Source organism: Lepisma saccharinum, chromosome 30, assembly GCF_977018435.1.
Source record: "Lepisma saccharinum chromosome 30, izLepSacc3.1, whole genome shotgun sequence".
Classification (NCBI taxonomy): Eukaryota; Metazoa; Arthropoda; class Insecta; order Zygentoma; family Lepismatidae; genus Lepisma; species Lepisma saccharinum.
In genome coordinates, this window is record NC_139258.1 from 17325846 (window position 1) to 17340682 (window position 14837).

Below are 14837 nucleotides of genomic sequence, written 5' to 3' on the forward strand. Positions count from 1 at the left end.
GTTTCCGTACATGAGCAAAAATAAGCCGGTAAAAATTCGGTATATCGGAGACACATTAAAATCAGATATTTTGTGATTCGCATGGTTCGTACTTACCAATTGCATATTGCGGAACATAGTTCAAGGTGACATTATGCTTTTTACACGAAAACAAAGACAATTTATCACATACAGAGTGATTTTTTGATTCCTTTCTTCGCTTCCCTAACACACGTTATGGCGGGCACAGTTTGACTCACTTGGGTATGCAGTGTTTCCAACGTTCTTCACCGAAAAATACCTACTATCGTGTTCGTCACATGTGAAAATTTTACATTATGCATGGGTAGCTGATGGATAGCCCCACGAACCATTTCCGATAAGGTTAGGTTTGGTTCGGTTAGGCAAGCATAGTGGGGAAAAAAAAGGATTGGAAACACTGACAGGGGCTTACATCATCAAACGTACACAGCATGCAGTTCACGTAGTGAAAGCAATGGCAATTGTGTGTCAGTGAGATATTTCTCTTGAAAAATACATGATTTCCCGGTCAAATATATTCCACGATGAAAGAAAATACCTCGATGAACGTTGGAAAGCTTGCAGAAACTAATTTCCGTAAGTAGTTTCTTGTGTGAAAATGAAGAGATGTGTCTCCTATATACCGAACTTTTGCTAAAAAGCCATGTGTCATGTTGTAAAAATGGCCTCCTCAGGAGAACTAAAGACAATATACTTTTTGAACGTTGGTTTTGATATCTAGAAACATGTAGGAAATGTTTGTACTAAAAATGATTTTTGTCTAAAATAATCATGCAACCAATTATTTTAAAATTGGTTGATTTGACATTGAATAACCCTAAAGGAGTTGTACAGCAATTCTGCTAGAAAGTGAAATATTGTGAATGGCTTGTGAAGATTATGTTTTTATTAACTTTTTCTTTTGTTTTTAAATTGAGGAGATGTGTTATAGTGAAATAATGTACCTGTGTTACCTTAGCCTGAAGGCTAGATGCAAGTGATATAGTCATTATATGCTGGTTGTAATTTTATATTATTATTTGAATTTTCACATGTTTTTGTGCATGTGGAATGAAATTTGCCTTAAAAAGAAAGTAGTGAAAGTGAATATTCATAATAATTAACGGATCTATATATTTAGTTGAAAACTCATGGTACAAAAGCAAAAATCATGTCTTGAAAAATTTAATTTTTGGATGGAAAACATGGAACTGTCAGGGAATTTCATAATTGAAAGATCATAGCAACCCTGGTTGTGTGTGTAACATTTCATGCACCTAAGATGTAAAGGTCTAAACATGAGATTGGGTTAAAATTTAAAATATTCATCATGAACTGATTTCATAGAATTATTAAGTACTTTGCGGTGTCTCCTTAAATGAAATAAGTCTAGTACCCTTGACCCTCTGTACCCCCTTGAGAACGTGAAAGATTTTGTTGTTTATGAATGTTTTTTCAGTTATTTTTAGCTTGCAGAAATGTTTTATTTCGAAGTAAAGTGAGTTTGTTACCTTACCATGAAACAGAACAGCCCAAATGCTTCACACACGTTAATATAGCACCCAACACGACATTACACAACAGCAGCTATAATTTTACGTCGTTATGTTAGGACTGATAGCTATTTTCGACGTGTTCTTTCACTATTTGGGTGTGCATTTTTACTAATATCATAATGACACTTGTTTTGCAGAATAAAACTGGGGTCCGTTTACCCACTGTACCCCCTCGAGAACCACACCGAATTTTTTTTTAATCTACAGATTTCAATGTATTACGAAATGTAAAAGTGGTTCCATCATTAGGAAAGCACAAACAACGGAGATATTTGATCCCAAAGAATGGCCCATGTAAGTTAAAACTTGCAATTTCGGAGTATTTTTTCCACTTTTTGTTAGTAAAAACTGTATAATAGCGAAAGAACAAGTCAAAAATAACTATCAGTACCAAACGTAACAATCCTAAATATAAATTAGATGTAGTATCTGTCCATGAAGTTAGGTGGCCAGGAGAAGGGAATTGTAAAACTAAAAATTATACTTTTTTCTTTGGTGGTACTGAAAATGATAATATTGGAACAGTCTTCTTCATAAATAATAGAATTATCTCAGCCCTTAAAACAGTAGAATTTATTAATGATAGGATATCATATGCGCAGGGGCGCTGACTTGTCAAAATTATGGGGGGGGGGGCCTCTGATCACTGAAATAAATTAATGAATGACTCACTCTCTCCCTTTTTTAAGTTTTGATCTCAGTGTTCGGAATCACGTAAAAGCCCATGAATTCCTCAAAAATATCAAAATTTTTATTCACAGAATGCAGAATATTAATATTGTCCACGAATGGATATTTCACAAGTTTCGTCAACCATAATAGCAAAATATTCCCAACTTTTAATATCTGCTACCACGGAGCGCAAAACAGATCTCCCTAATATATCAATGATCTCGTTCTGAATGTCATGTTAGAGCCATTTGTAGCCCAAAAGTCTCATCCACTACCCTAGTTCATGCACATCGTCTTTTGAAACTCTTTTTAGTAAAAATGTTAACAATACTCATAATTACATACTTAGTATATAGTAATAAGTCATGTGTTTTGCTGTCTCTGCTCATAGCCCCCCCCCCCCCCCAAAGTTGATGGTTTAGCGGTCTCAGCCCCCCAAATTGATGGTCTAGAACATTTCAAATGTGTATTTAAAGTTATGTTCATGTGGCACAATTCTGAGTAAACTTTACAAGAGAAGCAAAATAATACATTAGATCCTCTAAAGCAAAATTATTTGGGGGCTCTGCCCCCACATCGTTAACATTGGGTGGGCTCGAGCCCCCCCAAGCCCCATGGAGTTGGCGCCTATGCATATGCAGTTTTACAGGGTAGGTGGTGTAAAATTATTTTAATAAACATACATGCACCAACGGAAGATAAAGATGATACTAAAGATGATTTTTATGGAGAGTTAGAACAGGTCTTTGACCTTTTAATTTTTTTTTTAATCTACAGATTTCAATGTATTACGAAATGTAAAAGTGGTTCCATCATTAGGAAAGCACAAACAACAGATATTTGATGACATAGAATGGCCCATGTAAGTTAAAACTTTCAATTTCGGAGTATTTTTGCTGCTTTTTGTTAGTAAAAACTGTAAAATAGTGAGAGAACAAGTTGAAAATAACTATCAGTACCAAACGTAAGAATCCTGACCTAACTACGTAAAATTAAAGCTGCTGTTGTGGAAAGTCTTGTGGGGTGCTATATTCACTTGCGCGAAGCCTTTGAGCTGTTCTGCTACACTGTAAAGTAACATGCTAAGGTAACATACACACATTACTTCACAGTAACACATTCCCGAGAGCTAAAATCAATTGAAAACGTTCATAAGCAACAAAATCTTCATAAACCATGCAAAATATTTCACTTCTCCAGGGGGTACAGGGATCAAGGATACCTGAAAATCACTCATTCTTTCCCCTAATATACTTTTAGTCTGTTGGCACCTAGAACTGTACTTACTTCCACTTTTCTCAAAATTATTGAAGTCTTTCATACAGATTTTTCCATTATCTTTTATAATGGTATTGTTGGTTTGCATATTTAATGGAATGTGAGCGTTAACATAGTTTGAGTTATTCATTGAACAGGTCACATGTGCGTTCCTCTGAATTGGTGAAAAGTGACAGTGATCCATTGTCACAAATAGAAATCTTGGAAGCTCCAGATGTTCCTAATGACGGACGATTATTCTTGAATATCCACATTCCTTCTACAGAGGTGCACACTGAGCCTGGAGGGAGTCAGTATGTCCTGTACTGCATTGAAGTAAGTTTTTGCATGAAATGCTGATGTTTCTTGATTTTTCAAGAGAGAGAAACAAGTTTCATTATAATCCTATGTATTTAACACATTCGGGTCTGGCCTCATAATACAGCATTTGTACCTCTGGTCTGCGGTTTTTGGTTGTTTTTCAAAAAATTGTAGAAAAAATATTTTTAGTTTGTTTTTATTTACCACACATTTCTTAAATCTACAAAACTTCCACTTTTCAATGAACAAAAATTTGTTAAATTTTCTTTTCATTTTCAGACATTTTTGAATATTTTTTTCAGCAATGTTTTGTGAAAAAGGAAAAAGTACAACATTGTAACAAATGTTAATATAGAGATATTTTAAGTTCGTAATCTGGAAATTTCAATAATTAACTACATAAACTATCAATACATCTTTTGAATCTTGCATAAGAATATTTCTTATGTGCACATAACAAAAAATAATTACAAAAATAATTACAAATTACAGGTAATTAGCTTTTGTATGAAAAAGGGGCTGCAGGACAGGACCAGACGATGTATCAGTTTGTTCTGCGTCATCTGTAAAAATTAAACAAATAAATAAATAAACTAAATAAATAAAATAAATTTTCATTTGACATACACTATACAAAATAATAAATGTAGGAGAATCAAGCAAGAGGCAAGATGAATAAACCCAAAAAAATTACCTCTTCTCACTTCATTCATAAAATACTAGAGTTTGCAACACTGTTTATATTGTCAACAATTAATTATTACAAATATACCCTACCTTCCAAATCTTTAAATTCATCTGCATCATCAAAATCGTCGCTAACTTCAAACTCTGAGGCGGAATCCTCATGCAGAATTTCCGCTATGCAGTCTGGATCTACCAACGTCATTCTAAACAATGCAACGTACATCAACCCGACAACAATCAGTCGCAGGTGCGAGATAAAAATAGGACATGAGTCACCTAGCGGTCGGAATTTCAACAGAGGGGCTTGAATGAACACGCACATGAGACGAAGTACGAACATAGCCCGTAGTTCAATAGGCAAAGCTATTGCATACCGCAGGATGGGCTATGCCCGTCGTTCGTCCACATTGACTTTTAAGTGCACTGCGGGCTATGCCCGTCGTGAGACCCCAATGTGTTAAGTATGCCGTCACAATGGAGGCAAGTTACAATAGATAAATATTTTTCACTTGGAATGCAAGAAGGCAAGCATCTATAATGTGAGTAGGTGTGGCTATGTGTGCTGAATTTCAGCATTTGAGCATTTCTGAGAAATGATGCACAGGACCATTAGCCGTAGCTTCCCCGATGACATAGTCGGACTGTTGCTGGGACAGCAGCTTATGGACTTGGACGCAAAATTTTTTGGGGACTGATAAAGCGATGGGATAAGTGTATCGATGTTGGTGGAGATTATGTTGAAAAAGAAAGTGGTTTTCAAGTCAGTACAGCAGTCAGCTCATGAGAAGATCCCCAAACAAGGGGAGACAGCATGCGGGAGGACAGGTCTATTTGAAGATTTTAGGGGTAGCAGGAATTCTTCAGCTGCCGTCTATGTCACGGAAATGCATGTGTGTGGGTGTTGAATTGTGGTCTTTTAGTTTTTCGTGGTTTTCATGGTGTAAGAGTTATGGCGGGTGTAAGGAGGAAAGGTGCAACTGTGCATAGTAAAGCACGTGAAATTGCAATGAAGTAATTCATTTCTGCGATCGTGAATCTGCACCAAGCATGCATCTGCAGCAACAAGTTTGTTGGAGCAAACGATCAAGAGAATTCTGAAACAATCGTGGGAGCGGAATGATAGGTCACTGATGAAAAAACTCGTGTCCCCAGGAAAGATTAGGAAAAGGCCACCGCACTGTAATGTGATGATTTTGACATGAATGTCATCAGGACTTCAATCTGTGATACTTACATAAGTGAAAAGAGTGTGCCGACCTTTCGTAAACTTTTGTCTGTCATACAATAAAAAATAATTTCCCGTGGAAGGAGGATTCTTTGTGTCGTTTAATGAGAATGGGCCAGCTTTGACAGCTTTTGTGTAAAAAGCTGTCAAAATATTTGCTTACATGTACCCGAGAAAAGCAACTTAAAATTTGAATTAACCAAACTATAAAAATACATTCAATGAAGAAATTTCAATGACCATAAGTATTAGTCATTACGACCTTTTCCCAAGCTGTCTCCCATTCGGATCTTCGGTCCCTGGACTAAGGATAAGATCTACGTTAGGAATAAGGACATTAAATTAGGCACCTGGAATGTTCTGAGCCTTTACCAGCCTGGGGCATTTCAGTGTACAGTTAATGAGATAGTTAAGTATAAATTAGATGTAGTAGCTGTCCAGGAAGTTAGGTGGCCAGGAGAAAAGAATTGTAAAACTAAAAATTATACTTTTTTCTATGGTGGTACTGAAAATCATAATTTTGGAACAGGCTTCTTCATAAATAATAGAATTATCTCGGCCCTTAAAACAGTAGAACTTATTAATGATAGGATATCATATGCAGTTTTACAGGGTAGGTGGTGTAAAATTATTTTAATAAACATACATGCACCAGTCAGAAACTTTTGAATGAAAGAATGTCGACATGAAGCAATGAGCCTGAAATGTTTCATGACAAACATAGACCAACAAAGTAGTGTTTACAATTGTTGACATTTCCAGTTGTGCACATTGAAAGTGCAAATAAAAGTTTTCCATTTTGACAATTATTTTTCTTCCTTCATTGAAAATCCCTTAAACATTATAGTTAGCACAATCGGCAGACTCTTTATATACAAAAAAAAATAAAAAAAATTGTGTACTCTGTCAACAAACCAACACCTTACAGCGAGACCACAGCATGTGTTTCTCACCCATAATGCACTCCCCCATCCCTAATAGTGGAGTCACCTGCTGCTACGTCACTTCCGTCGGGATCTTCTCCTGAGCAGTCAGCTGTACCTCACTTAGTATTTTTTTAATATACATTTGTGACCTTCTTACTGACTTACCTATGCAATGTAAACAATGCAAGCATTTAAAAACATAATAAATAAATTGTCATTGTTCAAAAGATATGTCTTCGGAAAGTGCTAATGCAAATTGCTCTCCATTGCAGTACGATGGCATTTACTTGGATGCTGCATCCGGGAGGCCTGATGGAGATATTCCTTTGGACGGAACAGGGGGACCAAATGAAGCAAGGCTCGTCCTTCAAACAACAACCGTCAAACGACGATTTCAGGAGTTCCTGAACCTCCAGACAAGACTGGAAGAGAATCCCAAACTGAAGCAAGCTCTGAAAGGTAAAGTGTAAGCATTTCAGCATGCGAGAGTTGAAAATAGATGAAGCACTTTCTTCTCCATCATTCAAGGCTTGTAGGTTTTTTCACATTTGTAGTGTTTTATTGAGTATTATTTGTTTTATGTCACATAGTATGTTGTCTATTGTAAAGGGTGATTTTCTCATCAGGAAACCCAAGATTTGTCAGTAACTTTTTTTTTGGTATGGTTCCTCATGATAATTTATATGGTCGAAGCCTATGTCTAGCGGTAGAACTAAAAATAATTCAAGCACCTGCCCCTTTTTCTCAAGAGCCAGCTTTCTTTATTTCTTTTTCCCTTCCTCAAATACGGAAAAAGAAAGCCATTAATGTAAGATAAGCTATGGAATGTGATCTTAAAACATTTAATTAATTAATAGAAGTTTGTATTAAAAGTAATTAATTTTTGGATGGGAGTGGCTTTCCTAAAGAAGGCTCAACCTGAAATAGCATCCGTCCCTACCATATTGCTGCAGATTTTATTATTATTATTTTTAACAACAGTGGAAAATTTTAAATGGCATCAGAGGCATGGTGTGCATGAAACTGGTGGTACTGCAGGTAACAGCAAAATGCAAAGAATAAAAAAGTTGTTTCAATAAAATGAAGTTAACCAAAAGTCGAGTAGATATTGCAGAGGTCATTTTATTCTGCAGCCGACAGAAGCGCAGGAGGCCGGTTCCGCTACCCTGAAGAGGTAACAAGGCTAGAGGGTGCCAATGCAAGGGAAGAGTAGGGGAGGGAAGACTTCGGGGCAAAGTATGCTACTTGGTTATTCATATGCATGTTTAGGGGCCCAGTCACCATCTAGTCTTCCTGGTACAGGCCAGTGTTGTCACATTGGATTGGCAGAGAAGAGCTAAGTCCCACCTAAAATGGGGATACTATTTCTGTGAAACAAAGCGATTGCTTTGAGCTCGTTCTTCATGCGGGGGAATAAAAAAAAATCACAAGGTGCAAGGTCCGGTGAATACGGAGGGTGAGGAACAACGGGCATTTGTTTTTTTGCCAAAAACTGTTGGACACTCACAGAAGTGTGGGCTGGGCAGTGTCGTGGTGGAGCAACCAGTCGCCACGCTTCCACATTTCTGGACGTTTTCCCTGCACATTTGCACGCAATCACCTCAACACACCCATGTAGAAATCCTGATTAACAGTTTGACGACTATCTTCGTAAACAGCATTTCACACTTTTTCAATGTTTTCGTCATTTCTTGCTGTGGTTGGTCTTCCACTGACATTTCCCCCTTTTTGAAACAAGCAAACAATTTGTACACTTGTGTTTTACCTAGGGTGTCTTCTTTAAATGCTTCTTTGAGCATCACTACAGTCTCAGCTTCAGTTTTCCCTAATAGGAAACAAAATTTCACACACACTCTCTGTTCCTTCTGATCCGCCATTGCAAAATTCGCAGCAAACGTTAGTCAACACAAAGAACATGCGGCACAGCACCTCTCCACGTCTACACAGGGCAATGGCGCTCAGCCACACTGGCGCGTCATAGTGTCTCCTCACTACATCTCGCTGCAGAAGTCGAAAGTACGTCGGGCTTTCCTGCCTGATATGCTTTCCGGTTTATTTTGGGTACGCTCTCATATATATTACCAGAGGGTGCTGCAGTGTAATTCCAATGTGTAAGGAAGGACCCCCCCCCCCCCCCAATGTTCATGTTTATTAAAATGTACAATGGTAGAATATTTTTTTAAAAAACCTTTTGCAACCGAATGTTCATGTTCTGCCCAATATCCCCCCCTCCTTTATCGAAGTTAGGCCCCAAGGTGCGCTGGTGCCGGAACCTAGAGGGGAATTTTTGTTGATTTGATGAACTGGGTGAGCGATGAATAATAATCAGCATGTACTTCATCCGATATTTGTACCCAGGATTTCAGATTGTAAAAATTGATATATGGAGTCATGAAGCTCATCATACTCTGCTACATCACGCAAATATCACATAGTGTTCGACAAGGTGTTACAGTGAATGCAGACTATTATGTCAGTTACCTTCGTGACCATTTGCACCCTGCTCTTATGTGCAAAAGACCACATCTCCTGCAATCAGGACTCGTCATTCTCCACGATAACGGGAGATTTCATATAGCACAAGTGGTGCAGAACGTACTGCAACAATGGGTTTGGGAGGTGTTGGGGAATCCACCTTATTCTCATGATATGAATCCCTGCAATTTTGATTTGTTACCCAAGATGCAGGAACCGCTGAGGTGGAAACGCTTACCAGACATCCTGAGCATTCGGCCACAGGGCGGTCTCTGCGCACACTGGCACGAACGGCTATCAATGGCATCCAACGATTGCCAAATGTTTGGAAACGTGTTCACGCAGCAGCAGGAGATTACATTGAAGGATTGTAAATGATTCCATGTCTCTTTCTCATATATGTTGCCACTACAAGAAAAATGGCCCTCGTATATCCCTTGCCTCCTTTATAATTGTGTAAGTTGAACAGTAGAAGTGATATTTTCCCGGCAAGCTTGAGTAATATTTAGTTTATTTTTTTCTATAGGTTTGAAGGGACCATCGAAATGGATCAACCTGCCATTTGGAAAAGTGGATCAGTCAACAACAGCCAATCGGCGCCCGGTGCTGGAGAAATTTCTCCAGCAGTTGTGTGCTCGTGCTGATCTCTCAGCGTCACCAGAGCTGCGGGAGTTTCTGGCGTATGGGACAGATGGCTCTGTTGCTTTCGTGAAGAAGGCCCCGGAGATTCCTGTGCCTAGAATAGACAAAGTAAGTAGCTGTTGAAAGTTAATTGTAAATGCACCATGCTAATTTCAAGACAGTAAATTAGCCTATAAGTTATACGGTTTTTTTTATTGTTATGTATAATTATTCATTATTTGGTGCTTTCTTAATTTTGCTTATTCTATCATTACATTTTGAGAGATTACCCTTTCTTTTGCCTTCAGTTGAACAAATTTCTTGTTGTTGGTATTGGGAATCAAACGTGTGATGTACATTGTGATGTATAAGTATTGCTATTGCAATTGCAATACAAATTATTCACCTCTATTTTCATTATTTTTTCTTGTACATCGCTGGGTTTTTAAGGAATGGATTATTGCTTGTACCGATGCACATGTTATCAGCTGCTGGTTTGATGTACATCAATTCTTCAAGCTCTCGTTTAAAACAAAGAGAATAAACAGTTTTTATCAGATGGGTGGTAACAAGATTGCTAAATAGTACGTAAAGTTGAGCACAGGTTCCAGACTCTGAAAAGTATTACCAAGCCAATTTGCTGTGTAATATTTATGCATCCCACTGTACTCAGGGTGGTTACTCACTGGGAATTCCCTGAATTCTGGGAAGTATGCGTGAATTATTGGCTCCGGGAATTCTGCATGAATTTTTCTCCATAGACATGAAAAATTGCAACTTTTATTAATCCAAATCCCATTGAGTTTATGCATATAAAAAATTCCCTGAGGCAAGTATTTCACAGTTTAGCATTTTTATTTATCGACGAAGGAGAGAAAGCTGCGTGGAAAATAAAACAAAATTATCTTTATTCGTTCACTTTGTTAGTGTCCTTTGCAGAACAATCTATGTAACACATGAAAGATTATTTATTTTTACAAATAACAATTTTTCGTAGATTAGTGTATCCCGTAACATTTGTGTCTTGTATTTGGAGATGTATTATGAGTATTGAGTATATGAAATGGCAAATGTAAACTCCACATCTTAAACTAAATATTGTTAATCGAACTGAATTAGAATTTTTGTATACTTGGAATTATTATATTGTTAATATATTTCTGCGTTTGTGTGTGTGGTGAGAGGCGGTAATACGTAAGGTTGAAAAAGAGAAAACATCTGCCTGAATTTTTGAAAAGCGCATTGAAAACCGGGAATTATACTTGAATTTTATCATGGTCCTAAAGTGACCACCCTGGTACTATAAATCTGGTGCACTAATAGTTAAGATTATGAAACAATATATATAGGGTGACCATAGGTTCCATTTTGACCGGGACAGTCCCGTTTCAGAGGCAGCTTATTTGTCCCGTTTTATAAAAGTCTAGGTTCTAGAAGTTAGCTTGACAACCAAGTCTAAATTTGACAGAGAGGAAGTTTCTAAAACGTGCAAAAGAAATGTTGATGGAATTTTGAAGATCGCGTCATGTCAACATTGTGGCAAAAATGTCCCATTGTCGTCGATAATGTTCAAGCAGACATCAGTTTACTGTTAGTGCCAAGTTAACTCGCGTCTCAGGTTGCATTGTTTTTGTGCGTTCCATTATTTGTAGAGCAGTAAATAAACATGGCCAAGAAGCGTACTACATGTAGTTTCAATACGGATCTTCAACAAGAATTTAAATTCCTGCATTTTGACACAATGTCAAAAGACCAATGTCCCATTGTGTGTCAGATATGTGGGGTAAGTTTTTCGGAGAGTTTTATGAACGGTTCGTGAAGAATAAAGTAATAACATTTTGTAGGTTAGTCGCGTGTTACTCACAAATCCAGAATATAAAAAAGGAAATTTAAAAATTGTACTTACGTCTGTGAGTATATTGTTCCTAATGTAGAACGACGTTTCAGAGATTGACTATCTCCTTCTTCAGGTTCGTAAAAAAACTAGGTACTTGGCATAGTACTGCGTCAAAAATGTAATATGAGGATTGTGGTTGAGGGTTGGTTTGGATACATTTAAAATATTATGTTTTTGCTATTAGAAATATGTAAAAAGCATGTTGTTCCCTAAAAAAGTTTGTACAATAGGCCTATTCACAGGTAAAAAAGTTAAAAAAGTTAAAAATCTAAAAAACCTGCTTGAGTCACAATGCAACTTGTAGGTTCGGCTTTTTACATACTTCTAATAGCAAAAACATAATATTTTAAATGTATCCAAACCAACCCTCAACCACAATCCTCATATTACATTTTTGACGCAGTACTATGCCAAGTACCTAGTTTCCCTATATGAACCTGAAGAAGGAGATAGTCAATCTCTGAAACGTCGTTCTACATTAGGAACAATATACTCACAGACGTAAGTACAATTTTTAAATTTCCTTTTTTATATAATGAAGAATAAAGTTGTTCTCAAGAACATTGGTTCTTCTAATAAATACTTCTATCACTCCTCAACTTCAGCGTACGACTAACGTCAAAGGTTGATCAGAGAAACACTATGTAAGTCGTACTGAGATTATAAAATTATACTTTTTGACAACGGGAGATCATATTTCATTTATCGTTTATGATGTGTGATTTATGCCATCCATACTTTAATAAATAATAATACGTTAATAATGGCAATACATTTATAATTAGGAATAAACAATTTTTCAGGAGAGTGTAAACTGACCTCTTCGATGTCCCATTTTTGTGTCACCCTAAATATATAGGAACAAAGATTTTCATTTTATATAATAGAACATTGTTTTTGTCTCTAATATTTTGCCTTATCTCAATGGTTAATGAAATGAGGGGGGGGGGGAAATAAAAATGACCACCATTTTTCAACATCGTACCCGTAGCACAGCTTTCAGTTTAGAGAACCTAAAAGGCTGTGTTGATATATGTAGCTTCTATCTGCTGAATCCCCATACAATTATAGTCTAGATCTGCATCACAGGCAGAGTGAGGGGTGAAGAGTGTTTGACTTACTGTAGTCTTTCTGTCAGCTGCTTCTTGTAACTTTAGAATTGCAGCTGCAACAATATTGAGTAGACAATCTAAAACTCGATGATACCTGGACATTCTGTAGGTAATACTATTTAGAACTAAAAGAAATGCCACATCCCAACCTGTGCATGGGTATTCTCCGTGAGTGTCCCTTAATCCTATCATTGCTCATAAGCCAGAAATACCACTTTTCCAATGTAGGCAGCAAGTAGGCACAAAGTGTTATCATATTTGTTTGTTGTCTGCCTTTTGTTTCTGCACCCAGAGCTTATGGGTTATGTTCTGGCAGAAATAATTGGCAACATTGCTACTCTGGAGCCATCCAATCCAAATGCTTTGAGCAGAAGAGGAAAGCAATGAATAACAATATAACAGTGTACTAACAAATTTGGGCATGGCCTCGTATATTCATTAACAAGACAATTACACCTTTTCAGCCAGATTTCTTGCTACTTCATTTTCTTTTTTTCTTTGGTCAAAACCTATTTTTACAGTCCACATAACGTGCTTATATCCTCTACACACTAAAAGTATCGAAACTAGGGATGGGCCAAAATCGGTGCTCGAAAAATATTCTTCAGAGCTAGGCACCAGTTCTGAAAATCAAGCGCCAGGAAACCACCTACTAGCAATTGTGCATACTATAAGAAGTTGAGCATCACGGTATTCAAAACATCGCTAAATCATGTGAGAAAGCGGGAAATGCGGGGTTGGGGGACAAAGAGTAAGAAATCGTTTTTGATTCTATGGAATGTACATAACGTTGATAAAATAATCATTTGCTAACTTACGCTGTACTGCAATTTGAACTTAAGTCTTCAAATTTCGTACATGCAAACTTAAAAAACAGCAATATTACAGAAAAAGATCACAGTCGCCATGCTGAAATTTTTAGTCACCGTGGCGACCAGGATTTATTGAGCCCTGGCCAATATGAAGTTTTGTTTCATATCGATAAAGTTCCGATATAAAATTTACCGATACTAATAACCAATATTCTACCAATCCGATATAAAATTCCAAATGGTCCTTGAGGAGGGTGAATTTAGAATAAGAATGATACAAAATGGTGGAATTTTACACTAAATTATATGATATTTATAGATAAATCGGATCTGTAAAATAATCGGTAATTTTACCGATACAATGATAATTTTATATCGGCCGATACTGATAGAGTACCGATTAATATGTCCCATCCCTAACAGAAACTCTTTTCACAATGTACAGAAATCTATGTTGAATATTAATTTTGTATTATTTTTCCCCTTTAGTTTCTTGCCAAAACTGTGACTGGTGTCTTCAATACCATTAAGACCGCACTGCCTAGCTTTGACTTCGAACCTACACATTCGTTACCTGGTTCACCGGAGATGCATCCGAAAATTCTGCAGGAAAGGAGGATTCTTTCAGGGTTTCTCAGTTTTGGACAGAAATTGCAAGGAGGAGAAATCAAACTTGATTTTAAGGAAAGGGATGCCAATGTAAGTTCCTAATAATTTATGTAATCGATGTTTACCCCATTTGTGCTCAAGAAACTGAACTGCTAACCAGACACTTTATGTGTAAAAGTGCATTATTATAACATTATTTAGCATAGCAAATACATTGTGAGTAAAGCTGAATTATTGTAATTTAAAATTATGTTTGCATGTTTTGTTTTATGTTGGAATTGAATTATCTCTAGAGGCCCATATTTGTGGTAAATAAAAAAAAAGGAGCAAAATTTTGGTACAAAAACAATCAATTTTGGGTTTAAGAGCTGTAAATAAAATAAAATAAAATATCGGTGTTACAGTGGTGAATACCATATTTACTCATGTATAATGCACACTTTTTCTAAAAAATGTTGTCTCCAAAAACTGTGGTGTGTATTATGCATGGAATAATTTGGACAGCCAACATGAAACCATACAGGGTCATTCCATGATTTTGTGACGCATTGATTTTTCATGTTTACAGAACCCTATCATTTTATATATCATTGTAAAACTTAAATTCTGCAGTTTCTGAATATGGCAACAGTATTCCATTCAAGATGGCAACACTAATGTCAATGCC

General features: G+C 36.8%; 1 protein-coding gene across 1 annotated transcript in view; it reads left to right on the forward strand.

Moving 5' to 3' along the window:
- Nucleotides 1-14837, forward strand: part of LOC145982007 (uncharacterized) — a 47099-nt gene that overhangs the window by 7219 nt on the left and 25043 nt on the right. Inside the window, exons 3-6 of the mRNA XM_083115547.1 lie at nucleotides 3644-3821; nucleotides 6917-7103; nucleotides 9646-9869; nucleotides 14051-14260. Of these exons, the coding sequence (XP_082971673.1) occupies nucleotides 3644-3821; nucleotides 6917-7103; nucleotides 9646-9869; nucleotides 14051-14260 (799 nt within the window). The remainder of the gene's footprint in view (nucleotides 1-3643; nucleotides 3822-6916; nucleotides 7104-9645; nucleotides 9870-14050; nucleotides 14261-14837) is intronic.